The 27,575-nt window shown below is 47.6% G+C and overlaps 1 protein-coding gene across 1 annotated transcript in view; it reads right to left on the minus strand.

Annotated features, from left to right (window-relative positions):
* The window catches only part of Xdh (xanthine dehydrogenase), a 61,701-nt gene extending 34,375 nt beyond the window's left edge, over positions 1–27,326 (minus strand). The window contains exons 1-14 of the mRNA XM_010645325.2: positions 27,192–27,326; positions 21,068–21,125; positions 19,212–19,308; positions 17,699–17,807; positions 14,476–14,602; positions 13,555–13,616; positions 9,553–9,621; positions 9,147–9,233; positions 7,900–8,041; positions 5,240–5,332; positions 4,516–4,667; positions 3,361–3,454; positions 2,669–2,778; positions 142–326 (exon numbers count right to left, since the gene is read on the minus strand). Of these exons, the coding sequence (XP_010643627.1) occupies positions 142–326; positions 2,669–2,778; positions 3,361–3,454; positions 4,516–4,667; positions 5,240–5,332; positions 7,900–8,041; positions 9,147–9,233; positions 9,553–9,621; positions 13,555–13,616; positions 14,476–14,602; positions 17,699–17,807; positions 19,212–19,308; positions 21,068–21,125; positions 27,192–27,239 (1,433 nt within the window). The 5' untranslated portion in view covers positions 27,240–27,326. The remainder of the gene's footprint in view (positions 1–141; positions 327–2,668; positions 2,779–3,360; positions 3,455–4,515; positions 4,668–5,239; positions 5,333–7,899; positions 8,042–9,146; positions 9,234–9,552; positions 9,622–13,554; positions 13,617–14,475; positions 14,603–17,698; positions 17,808–19,211; positions 19,309–21,067; positions 21,126–27,191) is intronic.
* Between the last annotated feature and the right edge of the window lie 249 nt (positions 27,327–27,575).

The following is a 27,575-nucleotide window of genomic DNA, read 5'->3' on the forward strand; positions in this document are numbered from 1 at the left end:
ATAATTTTATGCCATTAAAAAAAAAAACAGTAGAAGCAGCAGCCATATTCTCCACAAAGATGAGGACAGTAGCGGCATGCTGATGCTTTAGGAGTCACAGGAGGGTGGCTGCAGCGCCTGCATTGTGCTGTGAGCACTTACTTGGACAGCTGCCTCTGAGTGGTCCTGAGAGCCGAGATGGTCCTGTTCGCCATTCCTCCATAGCAAAGGGACATTTCCATTACCTCTGTGGTCCCTGGCTTGAACAGTACTCTCATGCCGCAGGTCACCTTGGCAATGTCATCTTCTCTCCGGGAGGCCTGCTTGAATGCTGAGAAGAACTCACCCTAAAAAAGAAAAAAGGAACAGGTTCCCCACCTATTTTGTGATGAATGCAAATGGCCAGGCTGAAGCACGGCCCTGAGGGAGGTGAGGTGAGGTGAAGAGGGGTTGGGGATTCACACCAGGGCAAATCAGAGGGAAGGGGCCACAGGCATCAGAGGAGACAGAACTGACTGCATTTTTAGAAGAAACCCCAGCTGCATTCCTGGAAACCTGAAGGGGTCAGGATTTCTCCCTGTTAGTTGGGAAAGCTGAGCCTGGGTCTGGGTGTGGGCCACTGAATAAGCAGCTGGGATGGATGAGGAGGAAGCCCCGCCCTGGTGCTCCTCTACTGAAACTCCACTGGCCTGGTGCCTCTCCGGCAGGGACAGGCAGAGGCTGCAGGCCGGTTCAAAGCCTCACTCGTGGCCCCGCCAGGTGCCCTACCTTGTGCCTCCCACACGGTCTCTGAGAGGCTCTGAGGAACCTCCTTTCTGGCATGACAGCATCCCACTATGAAACAGCTGCTGCTGCGGGGCTTTGAGCGCTCCTCCAACCCCACCCTTGGGTCCTGGCCAGGGCTGTCCTTGGGGAGGGCAATGTGAATCACTTCCCTGAGAGGGTAGCAGTTCAGCCTGTCAACTCGACTGCTTTGAGCACCACCCAGGGGATTAGAAAAGCACACTTCCTTGTGTGTCTGGGTGGGTCATGGAGGCATGGCCCGAGTCTATATCTGGTTCCTATATCTGGTTTCCTTTCTTTTCTGGTGCTGTTCCCCTGCTCTGCTTCCTGGCCATCATGAGGTGAGCAGCACTGCTCCGCCAAGCCCATCCCCATGATGTTCCTGCCTTGGATTCAGCCAACCATGGACCAAAACCTATAAAACCTGAGCCAAAATAACTACTCCTCCTTCAAGTTGTGGGTGCTGGTTATTGTAGTCCAGTGACAAAAAGCTGACTAATAGAGAGAAGAATCCTCCAGCTTTAGCCCTCCTGGGTCAGCACCTACCCTGGTACCACACCTTCTAAGTAACACCAAAGAGAGAGGTTAAAGACTGAATCATCAGGAAGAGTACAAGAGGCTCAGCCCCCAGGCGGCCCTGGCCTTGCTTTTGTAGCCCAGAAGCCCCTTTCTGATGACTAAGCTATCTCAGATTCTTGGGTGCTGACATGGCCCTGGGGAACTGTGCCCAGCGTTTGGACTTGGCTCTGGAGCAGAGTCAGGCTCTGGGTTGAGTGCAGATGCTCACACTTCATGTCACGAACAGCCTTGTGACATTGGCACTGGGTGACACCAGCTGTCAAGGGCTGGTTGACATCATCCTTTCTTCAGAGAGCTTTCTCATTCTGGGTAGTAAAATCTCTTTCTTTTATGAAATGACTTTTTTGTTGTTGTTGCTAATGCCTATACCTAGCAAATAAAAACTGCGTAGTACTAAGACTGTTTTTTCTCCCTTTCCTCATTCATAATTTTTTTAAAAAAATTGAGTGATCAGTGAAATTCAAAACTCTTAGAATCACTGCTCACAATGGTCTATAAAGACAAGCTAGAAAATCATTAAGAAACCAGCTCAGGGCATAATTACTCTAATTGAATTAGCATTCTCATTAAAGAGGTCAAAATCATCAAGGGCAAACATGCCTGGTACTCTTGTTAATGCAGCAGCAGTGATAAACTCTTTGCTTTCCTTGGCCGCTAATGCCCCAGTGTCTCCCAGAGGACTTTTCTAAAAGGCTCATTGTGAAATGAGTCCTAAGTTGATGGCTGTTGAGAAAGCCACCTCAAGCCTCAAGGAAGAAGAGCAAGGCAACTGGAGGTGCCCAGATCTGCCCAAACAGGCCAGAGAAGCTGCTCAGATGGAAGATATCCAGCAGCACCACCCAGAGCAAGATCGGTGAACCGACCCCTCGTCACGGCCAAGGTCAGCACAACTTCTCCACTGGGCACGCAAGCTCTACACTCTTCACCACCGGGAAACAGAGCCCCTGATGTTGGCGGGAACTCCCAACAGGCTAGATGTGTTCTTGGAATTCTGGGGTTAACTATGAGCTTGTGATCTCCACTAGCTTCCAAACATCTGCCAGGAACCTTACGAGGTATTTCATTCCTCCCCGTAACCTCCATGGTAGGTAATATTGTGTCCATTTTACAGACAAGCCATTAGGACTCAGGAAGGTAAGAGGAGTCACTTGGGATCACCCCAATCCTTGTGCACCCTAATTCTGCAACTTCTCATAGTCTGAGAGGGAAATGGTTGGCTCATCTGAGGCAAAGGTCAGAGAGAAAGACATCAGTGTCTCTCAAGGCAGACTCTGGCCTCCTGCCTGGAGCCCAGCAACAGAAGTAACTTGGGCTCCTGCCAGCTCACCTCCCTGCTGTAGGGTATCAAAATGGAAAACAGTATCTCCTCCGGAGTCAACAGGGTCTTTCTGTAGCCAGGGAAGAAGGTGTGGTCCATTCGAACAGTTCTCCTGGAACCTGTGTGGAGACAGGGCCAAGGTGAGGGAAAGGCTATGGGCCCCTCAGGTGCAGAGGACAGCTCACCAGTGGGAGTGGCTCTTCTCCCTGCTCTCTGATGCCTACAGTCAGAAAGAATGGGGGGCACAGCAGGTCACTGAAAGTATGGCTCTGAAAGGCATATTTTGTATCTAGCCCTTTCCTCTCCGGCTACTTATTCTCTCTACTTCCATGAGAGTGAGAAGCTTTCCTCCACTCTGATGTTTCTGCTTTGAAGCCAGCTTACCATGGACTAAACCTTCTGAAACTGTAAGCCACAATAAGCTTCTCCTCCTTTAGTTATGTATGTCAGATATTTTGTCCCATTAACAGAAGGTTGACTAATACAAGAAGGCATCCAGATAGAAGATCTTGCTGTGAATTCTCTATAAAGAAAAGATCTATCCCTCCAGACCCCAGCCTGGATGCATCCTCCCCATAGCTTTCATTAATCCACACCTTAACAGAGTCAGGTCACTTAGGACTGTTTCTCTAGAAAATGGCCCATCTGATGAGTTTCTCCACAAAGTCCTTCTTTCCAGATCTCCGATGTAGGTAACTCACCTTTGGACACAAGGGTCATCTTGGCTCCACTGGCCATAAACACGGGGTTGAGGTCTGAGATAGGGCTGGCATTGATGATGTTGCCTCCAATGGACTAGGAGAAGCAGAGAGTGTGAGTGAGACCCTATCACAGGACAGATGGGTGACAGCTGCTGCAGGAAACACCTGAGTGCCCACCCCTGCCATAGACACTGGAAGAATGCGGACTTTGGGGAAAATGTGAGAAATATGGGTCCTAGCTCAGAAATTCATGAGTCAGTAAACTAAGGCAAACCTGTCAAATTGCTTTGTCTCTCCTAACCTTTTTCTGAAAGGGCTGAGGTGGTTTCTCACAGAGGTTGTAGGGAGTTAGTAAAATAAAGTAGAAGATAAAGATCACAGAAAAAAAGGAGGGAGACTTAATGATGAACAAACAGTTCACTCTTTTTGGATTTGAACTTCTTGGCAACGTGACAAGAAATGAAAGCAGAATCAGATAGAGGTTTCTTATTACTGGAAATGAGAAAGAAAAGCACTGTGCTATGGAAACAAAGTCCTTCCTAGAAACAGACTTGGCAGAACTGGGGAAGCAACGGAGCCTTCCAGGTTTGTGTCTCTTGTCTGTAATCAGGAGAAACAGGTGCTTGGGCAGGACGAGGGGGATGGGAGTAGGTTGGTTTGTTTTGTTCTATTCCATTTTAAATTTTAAAACAATAACCAAAAAAGAAAAAAATAGCAGAAGAGATAGATTGTCTCCCAACACCATAACACCTTCAATTGCTGTGAACCCCATTACTTGCAAACTGCAAATTCCAGGTCTGGTCTAAGGCTGAACAGTCAAAAGGTGGACCAACCCCCCCCTTCAGGAAGAGGGAGGCAGGCAGGTGTGTCTCCCCAGTCTTGAAGTTAAAGACTGAGCTGCTGCTCAGAGTGGCCCTCAGAACATGTTCATCAGAAACGCCCAGGTTGTTTGCTAAATTCCTAACCCTTGGAAGCATCCCAGACTCAGAGTCAGAATCTGCCAGGGTTGACTCCAGACTTGCATTCGAACCAGCACCCCAGGCAAGTCTAAGCACATGAATTTGGGGCCCACTGGGTGGAGTCTGCAGCCAGGCCCCTGCCTTCAGATGAAGGGCCTGTCCTCTGGGCCCCTCTTTCCTCCGAGCGGAGACTCACCGCCACAGACTTGATCTGCTTCCCAGCAAACCAGCGCAGCTGCTCCAGGACCCCTTTGAACACCTCTGTTTTTTGGGCAGGAAGTTCAGCAATCGCCTCACCCAGGACCTTTTCCATGCAGCTCAGGGAACAAGCAGCTCCAAAGGTGATACCTGGGGACACATGCTCGGAATAACACCCATCCCTCCTACGGCCCAGAAAACACTTTCAAAGACAGCTCCTGTAAAACCGCAGCAAGGCTGAAGCAGGATGGACATGTTTAGGTAGATAAGGAAATTAGGACCCAGAGAGGTAAAGTGACTTGACCAATGCCATACAGTTAACAAGAGAGCCAGGCTCAATCCCAGGATTGTACGAGCAAAGCTCTTTCCTCTAAGCCAGTGCAGCATCAGGATCTCTGTGGGTGTGGTCCTGGCATTTTTTTTTTTTGTTGTTAAAGCATCAAGCACTATCCACTCCTACCTCACCTCCACCAAGTGATTCTACCATGTAGTCTAGACTGGGTGACTGCTGGGATCTCACAGCCTCTTGCCTGCTGGCACCCAACCGCGGACACTTGGTGGAAGAAAGGCAATGAAAGCTGCCACCTACCCAGCCAATCCTTTCTTTCTGTTTGCAGGGTGGGCTCCGGGGGAAGCAAGTGGCAGCCAAAGCAGGCTGAAGGGAGCCCCAGGCCTACTTCACATCACTGTGCCTCCGTGGGCTCAAGGAAAACCCTCCTTACCCTCAGGCCCGTGTTCCACGGAAGTCAGCTCAGGGATCCAGGCTGGGCAAATCATCGTGGGATACAGCATACTCTTAAACTTCATCTCAATGCCTGGAGAGGAAGGAGATGCTGGAAGTTAGACCTCAGGGGTTTCCCCAGCGTCCTGAACACGGGCTCTGCTCCCCCCAGCAGTGGAGGCAAATCCATGGCTCGCATGCGGCCACAGGCTGTCTGTGTCGCCGAAATCTCTAAAAGGTTCACCATCACTGCCCCTGGGGCTTCGGAAACACAGTGGACAGGGCATGAGGTACAATCTCCTACTGTGAGCAATAAAACCATGTAGCTCCAAAAACTGAAAAACCTATCCAAATTCCAAGGAAATGAACTTGAACTCATTGTGGTGTGCATACGTGTGCGTGTTTACGTATGCCTGTGTAATAACAATGGAAAATACAGGATATTAAGGTACATCAGAAACTCTTCAAAGCATTTTGCCTATTTTAACTCTGAATCCTCTCAACCCTATTGGAGACTGTAGTTTTCTCTGTTTATAAATGAAGAAACAGGCATAGAAAAGTAAAGTTTTTGTCCAAGTCACAGCTAAGAACAGGAACATTTCAGAACTTGAGCTCTTGTTACTGTTGGGGTGTGACAATAATAAAAAACACGGAACTCTAAAACTAAACCCAAAAAGGAAAAGGAAAAAGAAAACTTCAAATCCACCCTCCAGTTGCCAGTTTCTGTCTGACTTCTTAAAGGCCTTGTGGGGCCGTCCGTGTCCAGCTTCTGTCCTCAGAATAGGCAAGTTAGAAACCTGTTTACGATGCACCTCTGCACCTTTCCTAGTCCTGCCACTGTGGCTAGAAATGGGAAAGGTTAAAGAATAAATGCCAGACAGGCATGGTGGCACACACCCATAATCCTAGCACTCTGGGAGGCTGAGGCAGGAGGATCAAAACTTTGAGCCCAGCCTGAACAACTTGGCAACTTAGCATGATCCTATCTCAAGAAAAAAATGGGGGCAGAAGGATGGGATATACTTCAATGTAAGAGCTCCTTGGTTCAATCCCTGGTACCAGAGGAAGAACAGAAGGAGGAGGAGGAAGAATATGAGAGCCATCTCCCATCCCCATCCCCACCTCCCAGATCCTGCTGAGACCTTTGAAGGGAGGCCTGGTGTCCAGGCGGATGGCTTGTGTGGGTTCCTGCTCCTGAGACACAGGAAGCAGGTTGAGGCAGTGAGTCTCATCTTGCTATGCCACCTTCCTCAACATCCTGCACTGGCTGTGGGTGTTTGCACTGCAGGATGCATATATAAAGAGGAAAGAGTAGAGCAGATGGAAATGATCTCAAGTAATTATGTAAAATCTTTGTGAATTCCCTTCCTCGTTGAATCTGGGGCAGTGTCTGATTCATGGCAAGGAACGTGTCCAGTGTCAGAGGATCTCCTGAGATCTTTCCAGGCGCTTTAAATCATGCTACTCCTGGACCACAGGGCCATGACCACATGAAGAAAGGACCTTAGGGCCATGATGGTGCAAACAAAGGCAGGTGATACAGACAGGTCCCCACTGCCACGAGTCTAGCTAACCTCCCTGAGGCATGACTCACAGCCGACCATGCCATCTCAGCATGCTATGAGTCTGCAGCTAGGACTCTGCACCATCTGTGCTTATGAGGACAGGGCCAGCCAGAGCTAGGAGCCATCAGCAGTGAACCAAGCCAGGCTCTCCTCTGCAGCTGGAGGTCCACCCAGAACCCAGGTAGGGGTTTCCCTCAGGAGCCAGAGCCAGGACTCTCCTCCCACAGGTTGCACTTGACTACATGCCAAACCAGAGCCCTCTAAGACACATAAACTTCAGCTGTGCCAAGATCATCTCCTTGAATCCTCACAAGACTTAGGATCCAGTAAAGTGGAAATGGACTAAACCAGGCTTAGAAATGGATAGAAAGTAGTAGGCCCCTGGGCCCCTCTACCATCTCTCTCTGTCCCGTATAGCATCAGGACCAGAACTGCACACCCTGAGCCGCCCTGGCCTATTCAGGTGTCATGAGCCCCATATCTCAGGTGGGGACACAGTCCCAAGCAACTCAGACATACCACACTCGGACATCTCTTCTCCCTTACCTTATCACATTGTCACCCAGAGAAAAGGCAGTGAAAGGGAGGCAAGAGTGACATTCCAGCCCCCTTAGCATCTATCAGACACCGGTCTGTGCACTTTGCCTACATTCACATCTCCCCTCTTAGTCTAGGAAGCCCTCAAAGAAAGGAGCCATTTCCAGTTAGCCTTTGTGCCCCACACCCTTCCCAGAGACCCCAGCTCATAGCTGGCATTCTGTAGATGCTTGGGGGAAAAAAGTCACAAGCATCCAAGGATCTCGTTTGATACTCAAAGCAACCCTTTGAGGAGTTACTATCCCCATATAAGAAATGGGAAAATGAGAGAAAAGTAGGACAAGGAGCTACTTGAGGACAGCCAGCCAGCGAGGAGCAGAACCAGGCTTGGGTGACTTCATAGCCAGGGTCTTGGCATGAATCCAGGTGTCCAGAGTGTTCCCAGGGCAGTCAGTGAGGCAGGGGTGGGGTGGAGGGCGTGATGACAGGAGGAGGTGGGGACCGCCCAGAAACACTCCGTGGCCCCACTGGAATCCCCAGGACCACCTCTGACCCTTACCGATCTCTGTGTTCCCCACCACCAGCTTGGCATCTGGGTTCTGAGCTTTGAACTCCAGCAGCTCCTGCAGGGTTGAGGCCTGGATCCAGGTCACACGCTCCCCTTGAAAACGCAGCTGCTTCCGAGGAGTGTCTTTCAGCCTCTGCAAAGGGTAGTTCACGTGTTGCACTGTCTCCTTCCTGCTACTGCCACTTCCCTGGTGAACTGCTTTAACACTGCATTGGGATCAACTCGTCTTTTGACTTACTCGACCCTGAATTCAGAAGATCAAATTTGTTGTGGAGAAGTGAAACTAATACATATTAAGAAATGGCTGGAGCTATTAAACAAGCACCCTGATTAGTCTTGAGAATCCATCAGTGAAATACGTGAGCTTCATTTTCACCGGTTAAAAACCAAAACCAAAAAAAAAAAAAAAAACCCTGAAGATCAAGGAAGATGGGGCAGGGCAGCAAGTTCCCCTGGTAGGAAGCCCGGGTTCCTTGCAGTGCCCCACATTGCCTCCAGGGGCGCAGTGGGGAAGGGAAAAGGGAAAAGGGAAAAGGCTGAGAAGGATGGGGTGTCCAAAGGGAAAGCAAAGGAAGGCTGAATCCAGGGTGTATGGGGTGACATGGGGTGTGTGAAGACATCTGTAAAATCAAACTGCTGGTATTTTTAAGGGTCCACAATCCAAAAGAAGATAGGCTGGTGGCCTACGGCAAAGCCGTTTTCCTTGGCTTGTTGAATCTATAAGGCCATCCTCCTGAGCTCTATATCCTTGGAAAGTGGACACTTGAGATGCCATGCCTTGCTGTAAATGTTGGAGTAAGTGTGATAAAGTGGTGTGAGCCGGTGTCCTCAAAGCTATGAGCCGTGTCATCGAGTACAGCTCAGTTTGTTTTTAAATAAGTAGATTGTTTATATAGAGAACAGGTGGCTGGGCAGACCTACAAGAGAGGTCAGCAAAGAGTTATAGACACCTGCTATTGATTCATAGCACACCAGGGAGACCCAGTCCTTGTCCTCCAGGGCTTATAATCTAGCAAGGAACACTGACATGGAGTTAGCCACTGTCAGTGTGACACGCGTGAGAAGAAGGTGCTATGGTAATATAACCTCAGAGGGCTACCAGAAAAAGGAAAGGAAGCTCAGGCTGAAATCTAAAGGATAGGGAAGGTGAAAAGCGCTCAGTGGAAATGAAAATATAAGTTCCCAGGGGCTGACAGCAGAGACCTGGCTGGACTTCTTCTTCCGAAGGCATCACCTACCAGCAACTCTGGGGGAAAGATGGGCTCCTGTGTGGGATCCAGGGGTGTGAACTCTTCTGGTTTGAATAAAGATGGTAACAGAGTGATCTGCAGGGAGAGAGAACAGAAAGTGTACGGCATCTCCACCTTCCACACGCCCAGTAGGACCGAGCCAGCCCTTTCTCTAGGTGATCTGATGCCCATTCCTCGGCAGAATGGTGGAAAGCAGGCAACTCCTGGGAAGCAAGGACAAGGAGGTCTTGCTGGAGGACCCAGGGCTACTTGTACACCTTCAGCACCCTCATCATCCAGCCATCACTAACACCAATTCTTCTAGCCACTGTCGCCAGTGACGTGGAGAAGGTGAGGATCTCCTCTGAGCTGAAGACTTCCCCCCCAGCCTTCCGGGGGAGAAAGACCCACTTACTGTTTGGTCTTTTTTCTGGTTCATGCAGCAGTTTGGGTTGTCCCCCTTTCGTCCACAGCATCCACCATTCTGGAAAGGTGATGAACATTCACATAAGGCTAAGTGCAGAGTTTTCACAGAATCTAAAGAACCTTGATGACTAGGATCTACTCATGACCAGCTCTTGAACAGAAGGGGAAGAGACTGCACTCCACCTCGCGTGCCTCCCTGCATAGAGTTGTGGGCTCTGCTACAGCTCCTCTTTCTTGGCCAATGAAGATTAAATACCTCATGGATAAATACAAAGGAGCAACAGGGAAGTTTATTTTTTAAAACATTTTTCCATGAAAGCTAGGCCCTATTTATCAAAATATATCTTTATGCTCATTTTCCCTCCTCAGGGCTGCGATTTAGGAAGCCCCCAGGACAGAAATTCTCGTCAGTTCTCTCGGGACTCAAAAGGCACTGCTCCTAGATCAGACCTATGGGGCCTGACTGGGTGTTTCCCAGGCTGGGCTTGGGGTGGTGCTCCAGCAAGAGCATCCAAGGGCAGCGCTGGTCCGGAGATGTGTCCAGCCAGGTGCCCAGAGACTCCCCACTGCTGACTAGGAAGCACATGTTCTGGAGGAAGAGTTACCGGTCACCTAGGTGGAAGGACTTGCCCGGGACCTCGTGGATGTCAGTGGCAGAGCACAGAAAGAGCATGAATCATCGCCTTCCAGAACTGAAGCCTTACCAGGAGAGAAAGGCTGTCCACCTGGCTGAAGTCATAGCTCTCACTCTTTCTAATATTTCGCTCCATTCTTGTCTTGCCCGCATGGTTTCTGAGAAATCACGTGTAACTCTTATCTTGCTCTTTTATAAGTAAGTCTGGATTTTTTTTTCTTTTAAAAAGGCATGAGAAGTTTCTGGACTTTTTCAGGAGTTTTTATTTGCCTTTAATTTTCTTAAATTTCAATATAATATGCCTTGAAATAGTGGAGTAGTTTTATTTTTACTTTTGGGGTTACTTTCAGGGTTTGTAGCTATTGTTGATGCTTTGATGTGGTTTGAAGGGTTTTTGTTTTTGTTTTTTTTTGGTACCCAGGATCAAACTCAGGTCCTTGTGCTTGAGAGGCAGGCTGCAGAACCACTGAGCTAAATCCCCAGTCCTGGAGATTTTTATTTTGGCATTTATGCTGCTTGGCATTCTCTGAACTTAATATTCATTATTGCTTCTACTCCTCTCTTCCTTCTCTTTTATTTTCATCCAATATATGCTGCACCTTTTCTACTTAGACCACTATTTTTAGATTTTTCCAGGGTTTTTTGTTTTGCTTCGTTTTGGTAGCAGATATTGAACTCAGGGCCTAATGCTTGCAAGGCAGGTGTGGTGCCACTGAGCTGCATCCCCGGCCCTTTCTGGGGTTTGTTCACTCGTTGCTTTTGGAAGTTTGTGTTGTTGTACCCTCACACTCAGGGAGGCTTTCCTCATCCAGGTCCAGTTTACTAAAGATACTCTCAGAGGCTGTTTTCATTTTGTTACAGTGCTTTTTATCTCTAGCATTTCTTTATGATTCTGTCTCTCCATCTACTTTATGTATCTGTTCTTGAATGTTGCCTACTTTTTCCATGAAAATCTTTAGCATATTAATCATTGTCTTTTTTTTTAAAAAGAGAACTCCCAATTTGATAAATCTAAGACCTCTACCAGATTGACTCAAATTTTGCTGTTTGTTCAGTTTCTTCCAACAGTGTTTGACTTTCAGTATACTTTGTAAGTTTTTGTTGAAAGGGGTGCATGCTGTGCTGGATAAAAGAACTCATTGTAAGCAGGGTTTTAGTCATGCATTGGTAAGGTGTGAGTGAGAAGTAAAATTCAGCCTCACTCTTTTGGTAAATCCTAATTGCAAGCTTCATAGGAGCCTCTCAGGATTTTTTTCCCCCTTCCTTAGGTGGGTCAGAGTAGCTAGAGGGAGCTAGGGTTGTGAATTTCTCTTCATTCAGGCAGGTTGGGCTCTGCACTGGCCGCAGAAGTGTAAGCGCTTCTAAAATAATTTCTTCTGCAGACAGGCCTCGTGAAGCAGAAAGGAAAGTCCCAGCACATTTCAAAATGGTTCCTGACATATAGCAAATGGTTCCAAACTCAGAACCCGGGCCCCCCACGACTAGGTTTCCCGGAGTCTGTGTCTCTCATGCTGGTCCACGTTAAGCCACCAGAAATTGCTCAGCTACTGTTGGGGCTCTGCTCATCTTGTTACAGGTTCCTGCTGAGTCCATACGTTTCTGCTCCAGTGTGCTGTGATTCCATCTGCCTGGCTGTTGGCTGTCTCCAATCTAAGGAGTCCTACGACCTCACTTCTCTGATGGATCTAAAAAGTTTATTCAGATTTTTGCTTGTTTTAGGGATGGAATGAAAACTTCTAAGCCTCTAACATAACAACCAGAAACAGGAAGTCTTGCTTGTATCTGTTTTATGGTTCTTCCGTTTCCTTCGTTGATGCCAAGTGGGCATCTCCATTCTTGCTGTGAATGCTGTGCTTGCCTCTAGGAGGCCCCTCATACCCTCGTCTACTGTGTGCTGCACACTGGAAAACTGGACAACCAAGTCTGAAAGAACTTTGTGTAAAATGGGAGCCAATAGACCCCTGGGGGCCTCTGATGAGTGACATGAAGGAGATTCTGCACGTCTTCAGTGTGCCGGGCACCTCGGTTGTGTAAGGTCTTAGCTTAGCTCTGTTCTCTCTGCCTGGAAAGATGGGCTAGGAAAGGTGCTGCTGCCCTGTGGAATTGGGAACCATATCAGTGTTGCAAAAACACAGCGTATAGGAAGAATGTAACCATCTGCTATGCTCAAATGCCCTTCTCTTTTGAGACACTACAAGAACTGGTTAGACTGCATGCCTTTGAACAGGCTGCTGTGCTGGAAATATATAGGGAAGACAAACGACCTCTAGTCCTTAGGGACGGCCTGGGCAATTCACGAACAGTGGACAAAGGAGAAACGTGTCACTGTCATGATTTATAATTCTGCTTATTGAATACTTCAGATGTGCCTGGCATTATTCTGAAGGCTTTTCAAGAAGTATTAATCTTTATGACCATTATAAGGTCCATATTATTTTAGGAACAAGGAAATTTGCCCAGGGCAAACTGCATCAGTTAAGTGAAGAGGATTTGAACTCAGGTTATCAGACTCCATACTGTGATTTTAATCATTTTTCCGGGTTTATCACCAACAACCTTCTTCAGAATGTGGTGATTTATATCCTCATAAGGCTCCGTCTCTTTCTCAGGGTATCGGGACACAACCCTCTTAAAACTGAGTGAAAAGCACAAGTGTCCATAGAGTTACAGTTACCCAGGTGTCTGGGTCTCCTGGACCCCTATCAAATTGAGATGAGAAAGTTTGGCTGGAGTCAGGACTACCTTGACCTAGCTGAGGAAGCAGATAAAAGCTGAGAAAGTACACCAGGAAAAGAGAAGCCAGCCCTCTGTCCTCCTTGCCAGATGGCAGGTGTGTGACTGTGTTGATAATCAATGCCCACGTGGGCAGCTGTGGCCTCTCATGCAGTTATGTGAAAACAGCAGGGTTTCACAAACTGTCTGGAGACTTAATTATCAGCTCATAAGCCCTGCAGAATGCCGGATGCAGAAAGCAGACAGGAGAGAGAGGAAGGAGAGGTATGAGTGCCGAGCTTGGCTAGGCTGTCGTTAAATGCTATGCTCAGCACCTGCACTGCCCTAAGCCTGCCAGTCTCCAAGGAAAGTTGCCAAGCGTGAAGGCACTGGAGGAAGCTGGCACATGAAACAGTGCACCTCTTCCAGGAAGCAGGGCTCTAGGCTTTCACCAGCAGGAAAACCCATCGAGGTAGGAACAGCAGAATCCACACCCCTGGCACATGTTCCTGGTGGGAGTACCCACTAACTGACTCTCAGCTTTCTTCCCAGCACACCAGAGGCCCTTGGCGTCCTTCCCAACTCTGCTCCCTGAGTGTGGCTACTTCAGGAGCAGGGCCACTGTTGTCCTAGGGCGGCACTTACCCGGCTGAAGGTCCTGAAGCCCTGGAGAATGGGTCTGTAGCCTGTGCAGCGGCACAGATTTCCTGCAGGACCAAGGAAAAGCAGCGATGTCAGTGTTGGCTCATGGGGAGGGTCTTGGCCGCCCTCAGCCCACTTTGACTTTTCCTTTACTGCTCTGCCCTCAGCACCCTGTTCATCTGCCTGAAAGGCCCTCTTTTTCCTCATACTCTGGCTTCCAAATGCCCATCACACCTTCCTCTGAGAAGCCTTCCCAGAATTCCCAAACTGAGTCAGGCCCCTCCACATCCTCCCAGGGTACCTGGTTAGCACCTTTTCAGCCAACTTATCAAACTACATTGTGAACTCACTTCTTATTCAGAGTGTGAACCCTTCAAAGGGGAAGATGGAGATTTTCAACCTGTGTCCCTGTACCTCCCTTAATGGCAGACACAGGGGAAGATTGGAAGACCTGACAAATGATAGATTGAAATGATGGGTAGTCTTCTCTACTCAGTTCAGAGGAATAGACACATGGCTCAGGAGACAGATCAAGAAGCCAGGCCCTGTTCGCAGCTCAGAGTCCTGGCTATTTTCCTCATGTGTGGTCTGTGCCCTGGAGACAGGTGCTCCAGTGAAGCCGAGGGAAGGAAGCCGTATTGCCAGGCTCTATAAGGTTTCCCAAATACCAACCACCCGTGCCAATGCTGGGGGAGGGCAGGAAGACACCAGAGGAAGCAGGTGACCCCAGGAGATCTCCAAGCCAACCAAGTACTCTTCAAACTAAGAGAAATACTGTCTAGCGGCCACCTTGAGTCTTTCCTCCAAAGAGCTGTCCCTCACTCTCCTAGCCTGTTCCTAGCAGTCATCCTGGCCCTGTTCCGACCACCTCAGGGCCCCGTCTGTCTGGCATCCACTTCCTTAGCTGTGTCACAAGGCCTGTACCTTGGAAGGCATCCTCGATCTCCTCAATAGTGGGCTCGGGCTGGTTCCGGAGCAGGGTGTACATGCTCATGACAATGCCAGGGGTGCAGAACCCGCACTGGGAGCCATGGCTTTTGGCGATTCTCTCCTAAAGGGTACAGATGACACAAACATCTATGCTGGCAGACCCTTCCCGGCTTCCCTGCAGGACCTACCTGCAGCCAGCCACGTTGAGAGGCAGTGGGGGAAGCAGGTTCTCCCACCTCTAGAGCTTTAGGCTCCTCATCCGCCTAACAAAGACTAGTCTACTACTTTCTTGTAAAGACTTAGTGACATGATTCATGCAAAATGCTGTACCTGGCACATAATAGGCAGTCAGTCAATGTCAGCTATTAACAGGAAAGACCCTAAAAGAAACAGCAACTATCCTGGGAAGCAGGCTCAGGGATTCTAGGGATTTACCCAAGATCACTCACGTAAGTGGAAGAGCTGTATTGTTCTCCTTTCACCACACTACCCTACAGTCCAGCTCAACCAACATTCCTAGAGGACCAGCAGAGCATATCTGAAGCCAAGCAAGGGCCCCACTGTGCTCCTGCATTTGTAAGTGAAGGCAACACTCAAAGCTTGGGACAGATATGAGAATTGGGAAACATATCAAGGTGAATTTGTCCTACCCTTTGAGTGCCATAGAAGTCGTATTCTCTCTAAGCTAGAAGATTTTTACTATAAAGATGTTTTCTTCATCCATGTGACCCTTTTCCTCTTTCTTTCTTTCTTTGTTCCTCTTTCCCTCCCTCCCTCCCTCCCTTCCTTCCTTTCTTCCTGTGTCTTGGTCCTTAAGTAAAATTTTCAAAATATTATAACCCCAGTATCCTGTATCTATATTCATTGACCTTATGAACATTGACTGAGAACCAATTATGCATCATTCAGTGTAAAGGCACTGACAACAGAGCAGCAAAGAGGGGAGATAGGAGAAGTCATGCAAAGTTCACATTCTAGTAGGGGAAATATTGCCAAAAACAAAATAAGTAAACAAAGCAAGAAATTCCAGGCAGAAATCAGCTTGTTGAGAGTTTGTACAGGGCAACAAGATGCAGAGTGGCTGACAGCTACCCGGATTTGTTGGGAAAGGCCACGGAAAATGGACCTTGTAAACAATACAATAACATGATTTGGAACTCAAAAAAGTATATCCAGGGAGAGAGAACAGAAAGTGCAAGTGCTCTGAGCACAGCATAAGCTCCATGTTCAAGGGTCACTGAAAAGTCAGCGTGGGTGGCACCCGCTGGGACTAAAGAAGTTGGCCAGGAAGCAGCTCTTCAAGAGCCAGGCCAGGGCTCTGGAACTTTCTCTGTGTACAACAGAGACATCGGGGGGGGGTAGCAGAAAGTGATGTGATTTAGTTTATGTTTTTAAAAAGTCATTTTGGCTGCTGGGTGGGCAATGGGCTACAGGGAAGAAGAATGGAAATAGGACATCAAGATATTGTAGGAGGCCAGACAAAAGGGGATAATGGGTTGGACCAAGTAGCAATATGAAAACTGACAGAGACGATAAAGATGTCATTATAGGTTTGAGGGCACAGTGGACTCTACTTCTAGATGGATCGGGGATAGTACATGAGAAAAAGAGTCAAAGGTGAGTTCTCGATTTTTATCTTCAGCAACTGGGTGGGTGGTTTTGCCATTGACTCAGATGGTAAACTGGGAAAAGAAGAAGCTGGGGGACAATAACATTTTGATAAGCTTCAAATTAGACCTCCACAAAATTATGCCAAGTAGGCAGCTGGAAATATGAGTCTGAGAAAAGGTTAAAGCTGAAGATAGTAATATGCATGCCATTTGCAGGAAGAAGGTACTAAGCCCTCCTAGGGAAAGTATAAGGATGGTGAAGAAAAAGGTTCAAGATCAAAGCCCTGGCACCCCAGCAGTTAGAGAATGAATGAGCTGGGGAGGACCACATCCAGTTCTGATGTGGAGGTAGGAAGAAAGTAGGAAAGTGTAAGCATCTCAGAAACCAAGAGAAACAAATAAATGGATAAGAAGTTAAATGCATCTGGAGAGCTGATCTAAACCCAAAACAAGTATATTAAAAATGAGAGTCTGCATCACAATAAAGAGAAAGTTTTAGACTGAGTGTATAGATACAATCCTTATATTTAAAGTGTTCATTCTTTCTTTATTCATTTGTTGAAAATATGACAAGTCCTAACCAACTTTCTCATGCCACATGCAAGTTGGACAAGTTGAGTAATCTCCCTTTTTCCCGTCTACCAAACAAAACTATAAAGATGAAGCAATACCATCCCCACCCTTCTCTGACCTGACAGATCAGCCCAAGGAATAAAGCCAGCTGGCTCAGAGGAAGGCATGGCTCCATGAGTCAGAAAAGGTCCCCGTGGAAGGCATGCCCTCCTCAAGGAAGTGTCTCCTCAGATGATCCAGGAAAGATTAAGGCCTAGGCCAGCCTGGAACCTCCTGTGATTGGAATCTTCCAAACATCCCTTGCTTCTGTTTCCCCAAGTAAAACAATGGCCTTTACTTCCCTAGGTCCTCTACTCCCATCTGCTCTCCCTTGTCTTAAGAGTATCTCGACTCTCTCCACAAAACCCCTCAGGTTACTGCTCTCTCCGTCCAAAGGTATTCCCCACATCGATCCATTTTCAGGTGGTCTGGTTCCATCAAGGACAAAGCCTGGGTCAGGCACTCTTAAGTCTCCATCATCTATTTAGCCCCCATTTTAAACGAGGGTAGAGGCCTGGCAGACCACACTTGCGTTACTCAGGGGTGGGAAATGAGAGTGCATCCGGAGTCACCACTATAAAGCACAGGGAGTCTACACGCTTTTTATCAAGGGGCACCAAGAATTTGGAATCTGGAATCTAGAAAGGCTGAGGGTTTCCTAAGCATCACCAGGAACAGAGTGAGGAAGCACCGCACCCACTCCTCCTCCTCCCCGTTCTGGTGCAGCCAGACTACCCCAGCCACCAGATTCAGTTGACCACTGCGTTCCCTTGGGGCTTTGCAGTGTTGCGTGTACCCCAGCCGCTGGAGGAAGCTCTGGGCTTGGATGACTTCTCTTTCCACCTCTCAGATCTAGAGGAAGTGGGGATGAAGGGGCTGAGCATGTCTCCATTGCTCAGGCAATGAAACTCCACCCAGCAGCCAAAAGCAATTCTGCAGCTTTGGCGTGAGCCTCGCTGCAAAGTAGCCTGATCTCAAGGGCCTCCCCTGCTCACCTGCACAGGATGCAGCCTTGTCTTCGTGCTTCCTATTCCTTCCACAGTCGTCACCGCCACATGATGCAAGGAACAGATGGGGGCCAGGCAGGCATTGACAGAGTAGTGGCTAGAACCTCACATTAAGGTCATTGCACTATTCGTACGGGTCCTCCCGGCAGCGCAGAGCCTGCTGGACTTGGTGAGGCTTTGTGTCATCTCCTTCCATGCTACATTATGTGCTCCTCCCTTCTACCGGTGTCCTTTCCTCTCTGCAATGGCACCGAAGCCCTCCCCCAGTGCGGACGAGCCCTTCCGGAGTCCCCCAGGTACATCCTCAGCCTAAAAGTCGGAAGAAGGGTGCCAGCGTCACTCTTGGCCGCCTCTCGCTCAGCCGGACTGTTCAGGCCGAGTGGAGATGACTGGACTTTCGGGCTGGAATTGAGGCGTGCCCGCTCTCCACAGGGCCCTTTCTTAGCCTCCTTTGTCAGAACCTGCCTCCCTGCATTCTCCTCCCTCCGTGGGGAGGAAGGGAATCCCCAGGAGGAACGCGCACCGACCCCTTAGACGGCTTCCCTGTCCCGTCTTCAGTCGCTGTCCATCCCCACACACGCCCCGTCTATATCGGGCTCCGAGGACTGTCCTTACTTCAGCCCTCTGCCTAGGGCTCAGGAAATAAGGCGAATGAGATAAACCTCTTGCAGTCACGCCGGGCAAACAGGAGAGGCGTAAAGATGCAACTGAGAAATCTTTTGGGGACTGTTCCTGAGGGCTGAGTGCAAGACAACATGAATCCAGCACAGAAAAGGGCAACCGATCCGGTAATGGTGTGGGTGGGAGCGGTGTGGGGTCCAGGAAGGTTTCCCAGAAGAGATACTATTTTGGCCCAGTCTTAAAGAGCTAGTGAGAGTTTGCTAGGTGGAGAAGTCCTGGAAAAGAAGACCTTTAAGATTTGGGAAGGTATATGCCAAGATCAAGCAAGGAGCAGGCCTGGGGCACCCGTGGGTCACAATTATCTAAGCTTGGAAGAAATAACAGTCCCACAGTAAGAAAGAAAGCTGGAGCCGGGCATGGTGGCACACGCCTGTAACCCCAGCACTCAGGAAGCTGAGGCAGGAGAATCACTGTGAGTTCGAGACCAGCCTGGGCTACATGGTGAGTTCCAGGTCAGTCTCAACTACAGAGTGAGACCCTGTCTCCAAAAATCAAAAAAAAAAAAACAACTGGAGAAGAAATTGAGGGTACACTGTGAGGAAAGTTGGACTCTATTCTGGGTGCCATGCAAAGCTACCGGAGGATTTTATGACATGTGATGTTAGCCTGAATTTGAGAACAGCAGTTCAAAACAGTCAATGCTTGTAGTCCAGGGAGATGCAAGACATCACCCTGCCATGTTTGTCCACGATCAGAGCCTGCTCAGCAGCCTGGAGGCTCACACAAACATGCACACGCACACAACCAACACTCACACACTCACTCACAGGCTGACGTGGCACTAGCCCCGGTGGACAATCGAGCGACGGGCAAAGGATACACGACCTTGTTCTGGAGATTGTCATACTTGGAGATCATCACCGTGCAAGCCCCACAGCCTCCTTCTCCACAGCCAAGTTTGGTGCCACACAGCCCCACTGGGATGTGAGTTAAGGAACATGAGTCAGGGAAAGGGAACGGCCAAGTGTAGACTCATCCATCCCCACACTGGCTCGGGGAATTCGACATGGGAGGTACTAATCCCACATCCTCCTTCCTCAGAGAAGCCTTGCGACACCCTAGGGAGGCAGGGACAGGGCCATCTCCTCCTCACAGAAGAGTGAGACAGCAGAGTCAGGGACACTATGAGGCCCAATTCTTGCACATCTATGGAAAATGAATCTAATACATTGCTCGACAAGTAGACTGCTCTAGAGAAGTGTGTGCTCTCCTTCTCGGTACACGCAGGCAGCCTTGCTGATTTTTCCCCAGGCCCATAGGCCTCTAAGCTCCCCTGCTCGTTTACTGAAGATGGAGGGAATTGAGAATATTATCACCAGGTCACTGACTTCATTTTCAAGATAAAGTTAACAGGGAACCACGATACGGCACCTCGTCCTGGAAAAGTACTTACTATATCCATGTCCCTATCTGATCTTCACAACAATTTGGTTAACAGATGAGGCAGGAACTATGATTTCCTCACAGATAAGTAAACAAACGAGCTGTGAGACCCAAGAGGTTACATGAGTCACACAAATGTTGTCTTACCTGCCAGGGCCCAACATGGTCATGTGTCTCCAGACCTTGTGCACCCCTCCTCCCCCACGCTGCCTCTTTTGAAGCACAACGGGGAGGGCATTCTATGTCCTAAGTTATTTTTATCACCAGGCAGGATATATGCTGTTATCTATGCTTCTGACACTTTCAGGGCACAAGAACACAGGGTAGTGGCAGCCCAAAGTCTTGCAAGGTCTTCTGGCCTGGGGAATCTTTTTAGAAGCCAGGATAGAAGTTCAGGCTAAAGTCCTCCCCTACTGGGAATTCCCACAAATTACCCCTCAGCACAAACCATGATAAGCTATGAGCACTTCTGATCTATGTGCCAACTTTAAGTTTGGGATTTCACTTGAATTTTGACCTTTGAACCAGCTGGTCACTCTTAAGGCATTTCTGAGGGTTCTGGGCCTTCAAAATTAAACTGGAATCCATCAGAAAACTAACATCAATCTCAACAACCCCTGAGAAGGCAGTCTCCTCCAGATCTCCCGAGAAGATGGGCTGGAAATGGAGTTTCTTGTGGTCCCCTGATCCTACCCACTGAATCTTCTGCTGGAGAATCAGAATTATCTGTGAACCTCTCAAATTGCCTACACTGAGCTATCTAATGCGAGGTGATCCAGCCAGAGTTAAGGCCATGGACTCCAGGCTCACTTCTGTGAGTATGGAACAATCCTTTATTTACCTCAGGTACCCTTTTCCAATAGATACTCTTTCCCTTGTCTCCCTCTGCCTGAGCAGTGGTGGAAATGTTCCCCAGGAAGTCTACTTGTGCATTAAACAAATGTCACCCAAGAAAGAGCCTATTCTTCCCAATGAGAATGACCACGAAGTTCACCAGCGCTAGCAAGGGCCCTTCTCAGGCATGGCATCAGATTTTGGAATTACTCGATTCTTAGCTGGAGGAAATCTCAGAGAACGTCACGCATAGTCTTCTCGTTGGAGAACTGAGAGCTTCAGGCCTAGGAGCTCCCATGACTGAGTGACACAGCTGCTACTAAAACACCAGACTCCTGATCCACCATTCTTGCCTCTGTTCTTTGTGGTTGCCCCGCCAGTCACCAGGAAATGGCGTAAGGTCCAGAGGGTGAGGCCCTGTCACCTCCTCTCCTCATACAAACTCCAGAGTCAGGATACATTTTCTTCTCAGGTAGGCCAAAAGCGTTGTTTCTGGATCTGCATTTTTCTCCACCACCTAACAAAAAAAGGAAGAAATATAAATGTACATCACCACTCTTCTGCAGTTGATTTATCCCTTCAGTGTCTCACCCAAGAATTTGTAGAGTTAACTGGAACATGCTAGATAGACTGTAAAAGCCAAGGTAGTTTTCTTACTGACTCCATAAGAATGAACTATAGGCCATATGACATACATGGTCATATCCTTAATATTCTACATTAGTGCTCAGGTTTGGGGCCCCACAGAACACTCAGTTTTATACCTGCTATGCTGGGAAGGCCAAGGAAAAGCCCCTTTTCAAGTCAAGAACCTTATTTCATTTCTCCTGCTGAATTCCACCTGGGAGTTTGACTGCTGAGGGTCAAAATGCTGACTCCGGGTTTGTCTCTTTGAGTCTGCACTCTCACAGCCTGCATGGGACTACAGACAGCCAGTCATGTGGCCAATGCACACAGCAGAGAATTGTATGTGATGGACAATCACAGATAGCAACAAGAAGACATGCTATAAATGAACCTCAAGCCAAAGATGGGTCGGTATATTCAGTAAGGTAGAAAAGATTGCAGACAAAGTGAGATGCTGGTCCCAAAAGCCGATTGTCAAAGGACATCTGTGAAAACCTGTGTGACTACAAGCACATTATCAAGGATGAAAGGGTCTGGAGTAACAAGATGATCAAGAGAGGGAATTCAGGGTTCTGAACTATGAGTCCCACAGCTTCCTAAAGTGGAAGTGAAGCGGGTATCTGTCTCACACCTCAAACTTAGTGAGGACTGTCCTTTGTTCTGCTATACAGCCACATGCCACCTTTGCAGTATTGGAAATATGCTCATCTGGCATATCTACATAGCTAAAGGTAGGCTCAACATAAAATTAATAAGCAGCTGGGTGTAGTTCCACACACCAAAATCCCAGCATTCTGAGAGGCTGAGGTACGATTGCAAGTTCAATCCCAGCCTAGGCAAATCAGTGAGACCCTGTCTTCATCATCACTGTCATCATCATTGAGGGCTGGGGATGTAGCTCAGTGTGAAGGTCCTGGGTCCAGTTCCTAGTACCACAAAAAGTTTAATAACTACCAATGACGCATTCACGCCTCAACTGAAGAAGTGGCAGCTCTGGATTGGTGTGCTCCTCCAGACTCTGGTAGAGGCGAGGGTATGGTTGGCCAATGACCTAGAATAGGCATCTATGAAGTAGAGAGACTGCCTAGAAGGGACAGTGATGTCTCCAATAGAGTCTGCGTGGAACAGACCTCCCAGAACTGGAGGCCGAGGGACAGCACCCAGCCCAAGGAAGCGGGTCACTCATGTCATGGGATGGGCAAGCAAATGCTACCTGTGCAGTCCCTGAAGAGTCCCAGAAACCACTGCAAGAGGAAGAAAAGGGCTAGCTCCAAACACCTAAAAGGCCCAGAAGGCTGGAAGCCATCTTACCACCGTGCTAGATAAAAGAGAGTGTCCCTTGCTCCTCTCACACACCATCCTGAGTGAAGATGGGGTTTGGCGAGTCAATAGAGAATAGCATTTTTTTACTGGCCACAAGTAATGAAAACATTTATGAAACTCCCAGCATTTCCCCTTGTACTAGATCGTAAAAGGAAATGGGAGATAAAATTAACACTTTTATATAATTATACCCCATGAACCCAGCTTGCTGGGTTACAAAGTTAACGCAAAGAGCCACTTCTTTTCTCCTGGAGAAGAAATCATAAATCAAAGCAATAATGGTCCTTATCTTGCAGACACAAAGGGCATTCTGGCACACTACTTCCTCCCATGTTCCTTCCTATCGTATCAGTTCTGCTCTCAGGGCCTTCTATGGCCATAGGCTACCTTCCCAGGCGCATTTCCCTGTGCTCCCAATCTTTAGTCTCAGCCTTCCTGGCTCCTACTATTTTCTACCAAGCTGGTCTCATTGCATTGTCTCATTGTTTGTCTTGTATACTCCTTGCACCTCCCGGATCCTGTGCCTTGGGGCACATCGCTGCTCTTTCCCTGTGCACGCTGCTTTGTCAGAAGACCAAACACTTCCCTGCCCTAGGCTTTTCACAGGGCCCTGACACACGCAGACCACCCTCCCTGAATTCCTGGAGTATCCTCTCCCCCATGGCTCTGGGCTTGCCATGCTGTGCTCCATGAAGCAGCTCTCAGCGAAGTGCCAAGGAGCACTCCCCACAGAAAAACAGCTGGTGGGCAAGTGAGATCCATGAATCCAAACCAACAGCGAATAAGACTGAGAAAAAGGAAAGCAGTTCCTGGCAAAAGAATATCAACTAGTAGATACGATTGGCCCTTTTCAATGAACATGACAACTGATCCAGTTAAGAATTATCAACGAATGCTCAAACTTTTGAGCATTAAACATTTAATGGATGCAAAAAGTTCACATCACAAATAATGAGAAAAATTGATATTATGTGTCTCAAGATAGGATGTCCTGAGAACTTCACTTCTGCGGTATTCCTGTCTTGAAGTAGCATTATAGCAAAAAGTGAGACAAACTCAGAATGAGGGACATTCTAAAAACTAACTGGCCTGTTTTCTTCAAAAACACCCAAACCACAAAAGACAGGGAAGCTGATGAGCTGATCCACATTAAAAGAAAATAAAAAGCGCTGGTGACTAACCACAAGGCAGGATCCTGGATTTGGGATGTGGTCGGGAGGGGACAAATGGCATCACTGAGAAAGCTATAATAATTTTGCATAAGATCCACAGATAATAGTGTTATATGAAAGCTAAATTTTCTGAATTATATAAATGAACTCTGAGAATGACCTTATTCTTAGCATGAAAAGGGACATGATGTCTGAAACTTATTCTGAAATAGTTTGGGAAGAAAATTTTATACTACATATATCTGTTAAATACATAAACTTATTTACATATGTAAAAGATACACATCTTTATGTCTATGTGTGCGTGTGTGCATGGATGTGTATATAGTGTGCATATTCAGAAAGACAGAGAAAATGGTAAGACAAACGTGACAGATGTTAACAGCTGTTGAAATTGAGTAAAGGGCAGTTAATGTTTCTTTGTAGTCTCAAAACTTTTCTGTAAATCTAAAATAATTTTAAAATACAAAAGTTCTTAAAGCTACATTTCTCTTGTGTAGGATTTCTCAAGGCTTTTAAGATCCATTTATTCATGCTGTCCATATCAATCATGCACTTGCTATGCAAACAAACTCTACCAAAGGTTTGCGACTAGTGTCTTTTGAGGCTAATTTTCTGTGAAACACAGTTTGAATACATTACTTTGCCTAACCCTAATTCACCTGTCCACCTAGTCCACAGGCTTCCAAAACCAAACGCCCAGTTTGGATTCCTCCAGGGTCCTTCTCACAGCTTTTGGTCTTGGATGGAGCTTGATAAATATGGACTCGCATGAATGAGTGAGTAAAAGCCACTGAAGCCACACAAGGCACTTTCTGATTGATGTGCACGCGCGCGTGTGTGTGCGTGCGTGTGTGTGTGTGTGTGTGTGTGTGTGTGTGTGATGATGTTTTTCAGAACACAGGTCCTTCACCCTGAGCTCCATCTCCAGCCCTTTTTTTTGTTTTCTACTTTTAGATAGGGTCTTGCCAAGTTCTTAAATTGCCCAGGCTAAGTTCAAACTCGCAATCCTCCTGTGTCAGCCTCCCTGAGTGCTAGGATTACAGGTGTAATCCATACCTGTTCTGATATCTTGTAAAAATCACTCCTGGATACCTAGGGATGCACACTACAGGCCCAATCCTCCCAGATTCTTCCAAAGGCTACAATCTCCACTAAAAGGAGTGACTGTTTGGCAAAGCGAGAATGCCCTAAAAATACTCTCATTAGAATCCTGGGCAGCTTTTTTCCCTTTGGAAACATGGAAGCCACACTCAGCATGGCCCACCCCACCTCAGAGCGCCCCTGGGGTTTTGTGTGCTCCATTTAACACACTGTCTGGACCCCAGCTAGCGGAGACAGTGTCCTAACAGTGGTACAAAAAGAGGAGAGAGGGGGGAGGAGGGGGTGAAGGGAGGGCAGGGACAAGAGGAGAAAAACAAGAACCAAGACCTGTCATGTAGAGGTACAAGATCCCAACAATGAATGTAACTGTACTGTATCCCTATAACTGAATGAAGGGGAAAAAAAACAAGGAGAGAAAGAGGCTGTCATTAAGAATGAGTCACCAAGTTTCCACAACTTTGTTGGTAACTCCTTTGCACAATATCCTGAAATGAAACGTCAAAACCATCTTAATCAAAATGGAACACATTTATAGCTGCCTTTGTTTGCTCAGAATTCCCTCTCTTGGTTCTGTTTTTACAGGCTGCTTTCACATTATTCCTCGTGATACTGTCTGCCCACCTCCCCGAAGTATCTCAAGAGGTCCTATTTTTATACATTATAAACCTGAGTATTTATCTGTGGAAACTGGAAGAAGTAGGAGCTTCTGAAGACAGTAGGGGGTGATGTGATAAGAGCCTCTGACATTTTAAAATCACTTTCCTAAAGTTAAAATAAAATTTGAGACAAAGTATTTTTTACCAAGTTAGTTTACCTTGAAATGATCTTTTCTAGAAGAGCAAGCCATCCTTAATAAAGAGCAAGACCTTATACTTTCACACACGAATTGATGACTTAATAATAAATAACAAAATCTTACAGTAAGACCTGACCTTGGAAGTTGTTGGACCCAGTGGTTTACTCACATTAAATCTCATCTATAAAAATTCCAGAGATGATGCCTTTGTGTAAATAACAACTTTAGGAAGACAAATTGACAGCTGTTTCTCACATCTCTCTGGTAGAACTGCTGAATGCAAAGAAGTTTAAGATGTTGGGAGGATGACAGGAGAACACAAATTCAAGCCCAGCGTGAGCAACCTAAAGACTTAGTGAGTCTTAAAATAAAAAAAAATTTAGAAGGAGCTTGGGATGTAGCTGAATATGAAGGCCCCAAGTTCAATCCTTTACCAAAAAAAGTGGTGTAAAAGTCTTCCCATGTTCATCTTAAAGCTGCTCCTGCCTCTTGATTTGGTGCCAGATGCCAAGAGACAGCTGTCAAGCCCAGCACCCCGTCAGTAACTCCACCCAAACTGAACTCAACAGTCTTTACAGCTCATGAGTATAACAGCTTGTGACATTTTCTTGGTAATCGCCCAAACACATCTCAAGGGTTTAAGTAAAATTGTCCATGCAATGCAAAACAAAATAGCCAATATAACCAAACAAATAAAATGGCCTTTCTTTGGGGACCCCTTGGCACATTCATCATTCACACGTGGCAGGATGCAACGTGCAGCTGCACCTCCTCTTTCAGGGTATGGCCCAGTCTCAGGTCGGGAGCTGAAGCAATGCAACCATCTTGGTGCAGAAGGGGCAAATGGAGCTGGAGAGAGTGTCACAGTCTTGCCTCTCTCTCCCTGCACCTACTTTAAAGTTGCGAAGATTCTCACCCTGTGGCACCCAAGGACTGTGGCAGCCATGCCACCTTTCCTAGGTCCCTGGGCACCCATGAAGTTAACCTTAGAGGGGAAGAGATTAGCAGCACGTATATCTAGAATGCAGGGAGGGAGTGCTTTATGAAAAAGACTGTGGCTTGCCACAAGGTGTCAGTGTGTGTCCCCTCATGGTAAATCGAGACTCGTTGCTACACTTATGTGCATAACGTCATGACAGTACTATGCACATCTGACATTACCAAGAAAACACATTCCTGTTCCTTCTCTCAGTAAAGAGAGCCACCAAATCATGGAATGTGGTTAATAAAAAACAGAGATGGAGGTGTGGCAGAGGGCCTCGCAGCTCTCTTAGAACTTCCTGTCTTACTCTGCCAGGGTGGACAGCAGAGCCGGCAGCCAGCTCATAGCAGCTCTCTTCTCACCTCCCTCCCTCCCATTCCTTTGCCCCTTGGCTGTCCTGCCCTGAGGAGGTCGTCTCTTCTGGTGTCACCAAACTGTAGGTACACCCCTGAGCCAGAGAAAAGGAGGAGAACAAGTAGAAAGGAACAGGCCAGAGGGAACCGGAGCTTCCTCTTCCAGAGGACAAAGATCTCCCCCCAGGGGCCAGGGACACAACACCAAAGGTAGACTTCTCCTTACCTTTCTGCCATTCACAAAGAAAACCAGCTCGTCCACCACCGTCATCATCTTTGGTGGAGTCCCTGAACTCCAGGCACCTCACTCCTAAGAGACACCCTGGCAGTTACTGCTGCATTGCAACTTGAAAGTTACTCCTCCCAATAAAAACGAAACTAAATTGGCCAATGAGAGAGAACCAGCCTAGGGTTGCAAAGACAGACTGTTCTTGGCAAAAGCCACTGGTTTACATAACCCAGGAAAATGAAAACAATCATGTACAGCATACTCTCTACACCAGTGTGGAAGAAAGTCTACCCTCTGTGCCGGTGCCCATGGGTCTGGAGCACGGCGCTCATGAAACCTGCTTCATCCCCAACTCCTCCCAGGCTAACCAGAGCAAAGAGC

Source organism: Fukomys damarensis, unplaced genomic scaffold (assembly GCF_012274545.1).
Source record: "Fukomys damarensis isolate Sample0158 unplaced genomic scaffold, DMR_v1.0_HiC HiC_scaffold_2, whole genome shotgun sequence".
Taxonomy (NCBI): Eukaryota; Metazoa; Chordata; class Mammalia; order Rodentia; family Bathyergidae; genus Fukomys; species Fukomys damarensis.